This window comes from Diadema antillarum, unplaced genomic scaffold (assembly GCF_040938485.1).
Source record: "Diadema antillarum isolate AM-2024a unplaced genomic scaffold, OU_Dant_1.0 seq00000002_RagTag, whole genome shotgun sequence".
NCBI lineage: Eukaryota > Metazoa > Echinodermata > Echinoidea > Diadematoida > Diadematidae > Diadema > Diadema antillarum.
Window position 1 is genome coordinate 139,068 of NW_027271124.1, and position 3,404 is coordinate 142,471.

Consider the following 3,404-nt stretch of genomic DNA (forward strand, 5'->3'; position numbering starts at 1 on the left):
CCTTATTTACCATAAATGCATGCAAATGAAACACACACAAAAAAAAAAAACTTTAGTGTTTCAAAGTAATTCTAAAATGTGAGATTAGGATAGAAATAACAAAAAAAATTTACTCAGTATCATTTATGTTACGCATTGTTAAATATACAAAATGTTAACAATAGATATAATAAAATTGTTTCTAGAATAAACCGTCCACAGTTATGGTTTATTGAGCAAAATAGTGATACGTGCATCTCCTTTTATGTTAGGCTTTATTGCAAACTTTGTATATGGTAGGATGTTTTGTGATACAATTGACTTATATAAATGACTCAAATGTGATAACTCGAACATCCCTACCCTAAATGCAAACAGTACCTTTAACACCTGCGGCAAGGAGCAGGGCCCCTCCCCACCCCCCCCCCCCCACCCCCATCCCCATTCCGGGGTCGGAGGGACTGCATGCGTGTTCCCAAAATCTTCGGTAACGAAGTAAAGGGGTACGGCAAAATCTGGCCCGAGAATTGCAATAAACGGGGAGTATTTGACTTTTTACCAGCGAGTTTTTGTATATATATAAAGGGATGTGTTTCTCTTTCTCTTTGGACTCCTGAGAATTTTATTTTATGATGAGAATATTTTCTTTTCTTTTCTTTCCTTTTTTGCTTGGTTTCTTTTGGGTTCTAAGATCCCATTTTTTTAAACACAAGAAAAACCTGTCCTGCCTCTTCCATGTGGAATACCACATTGCTCAAACTAGGTACTCCCTGCGTCAGAAGCTAGATCTCATAAGATAGGATATTTACACAACTGCAACGTGATAGCTACCGGCGGGGACAAAAGTAAATCGCGTTTAGGATTTTTATGATTGCCTTTGAACACCATAACAACTTCAAGTCAATCAGTCAACTCACCCGCTTAAAATATGTAGTATAAAACCCTGGTATGTCAGAATGTCTTGACGTTGTTATGTCCACAAATTTGATGACGCCAGCGATGCCTCGTGTAGGTTACAAACTGACACGATATGCAAAAGCTGACGAAAATTTTATACTGCACGTGTGCCAACAAATAGATCAACAACACGTCTAAGTAAAGTATCTAAAAACAATATGCTGTACTTCTGTGCTACAGCTGTCCATTTATAGCATCATGCATTATTGAATTATCTCTGCACCACCTATACAGCACTGTACAGTATACAGTGAACCAGGGAAAAGGCACCGTGTGACAAAGCTATAGTGTTTGGGAAGCTATGACTTCTCCAACATGTTACATGTCCTGTAGAACAATAACACCCTTGAGAATACTCCTCAGCAACATTACCCCTTTGGAGTTTGTTTTAACGAAGACATATTATTTCATTATGATCCTATATACCGACTATGTAGCCTCCGATTTCGCATGTTTGATACGTTTAAGCGCAGCTGTACATTCGTGTTTGAAAATATTATGATAAAAAAAGTAGCAGTAATATTTTAGAACAATGAGTCTCTGTTTTGGGGAGAAGTATGGTATAAATGGAAAATCTGTAAAATGGACAGTCATTCAATTTAAATTTTGTTATCAACAAATTACAGAGTAAGTTGTTTCAATCTGTTCAAATAATATGATGGTGTTTTTAAATCTGTTCTACTAATCAATTGTAATACCAAAAAGTATACGTCTTCGGCAAACTCCTGTTGATTGATTCACCCATATCAATGTATAAAACGTCCTGGACAAAATTTTGGTCAATTTTAACAAAACTTGTACAATAATTGACATAAACCCTCTTAAACTTTAGGCCCTACAGTAATCTACAAGTCATCGACATATCTATGGTACAAGGATGCTACAAACAAAAAGTAATAAACCAGCTGATAAAATCCCATGCAATTATAAGTGCAGAAAAGTGATAGCGACTAAAGAAATTTCACCACACATATTCAGAAGCATGAAGGAAAAAACAAATGCTGAATTTTGCAACGTTACGATTTTGTTAAAGAATGTCTGCTTTTGCACAGAATAGACAAGCAAGTGGAGAATCACTGCAAAATGATTTATATCTCTTAACCATTTATAAGAGTTTTAACGTCTCTTTCGTATCGAGTAATCATTGTCTTTCTAATAAGGCGCGTATACGGAACATCACCACGGAGTAAGTCTTCACAGAATTTGGTTGCGTTCCGTTTAGTGATGAATTTATCCTCCCGTATATCACTATTGTCCGTCTTATTTTTCATGATGCAATCATCCATCACACTTTGCTCCAAGGCCCGAAAATAAGCAAGATCTTGGTGAAAGTGCTCGCCATATTCTCGGACTTTCTTCCAGAATGTTTTGTTGAAATAATTATAAAGCATTATATCGCCGGCATTCCAAGAGCGGATTCTTTCAGCAGTTCCCTCAGTGAGTGGGTATCGGTGGCTTTTGCTACGGACAGTATTAGATATGTAGAGAATATCCATGTAGTTCCAGCACATCAATTTCCGCAGAAGAATCAAGGACTCGTCAAAGTACTCGTTAATCATAACTAAGTCTATTTCCCTCGCTAATTCTCTGATTTTCTCATTGATTCTCGTGAGATTTTCATCATATTTGTGATCAAAACCGAAATCATACAGCTGTCCATTTCTGAATCTTGTCCACAGAAAGCTGTCATTGGCGTTATACACTTTCACATTAGACATGAATACTTCCAGAGGATTAGAAGCATTCATTTTCAAACGCCTCGCGATTTCAAAATATCCAAAGAATGATTCGAACTGCTTCACTGGGTGTCGAATTATTGAGATGTATTTAGCATGAGGCACAGCAATATCCATTTGCCTCCGATTGTATCTAACATGGTTAACCAACATATCAAAATCTTTCCTCTTTCGACCCTTGACTTTTATGACCATCGAAGTAAGAAACAATTTGTCTTTTGAAATGATGTGACTGCGTCGATGTACTGCAACGTCGAGATCGCGAAGATATGCGTACCTTTCGAATATGGATGCTAAAGTCGTCGATCCTGTTTTGTGTGTTTTTATATACACTACTCTTTGAAGAGGTTGGCAGGTAGCTTGATGCGAATCGGATCCATTGCGGCCGATGTCGGCAGCAAACATGATCGAAGTTATAGATATTGGCCCTGTAAGCCCGAGTGACCGATTTGATTCACTCGTTGTCACATTTATTGTTCTGTAGATTAAAAAAAAAAAAAAGATATTATGAAATGGTAAAGCTGAACAAACTATGATATCACATTAGTACGTATACATTTCATTTTTCCAATTGAGGGATAAGAAGTACTGTATGTGTGCCGTGATTCAAGAAATACATATAAAAATACAGTATATTAAAACAGACGTTTACAGCTGTACCTTGTAGGTCTATAGTTTACTGTGTATGTCGTCTTTAGATGCCATGATAGAAGCAGCAGATGCGTATTTTCT

The 3,404-nt window shown here is 36.9% G+C and overlaps 1 protein-coding gene across 1 annotated transcript; it reads right to left on the bottom strand.

Annotated features, from left to right (window-relative positions):
- Positions 1 to 2,033: 2,033 nt before the first annotated feature.
- Positions 2,034 to 3,077, bottom strand: LOC139724890 (galactosylceramide sulfotransferase-like). Its single transcript, XM_071636013.1, has one exon. The coding sequence runs from the start codon at positions 3,075 to 3,077 to the stop codon at positions 2,034 to 2,036; it is 1,044 nt and encodes a 347-aa protein (XP_071492114.1).
- Between the last annotated feature and the right edge of the window lie 327 nt (positions 3,078 to 3,404).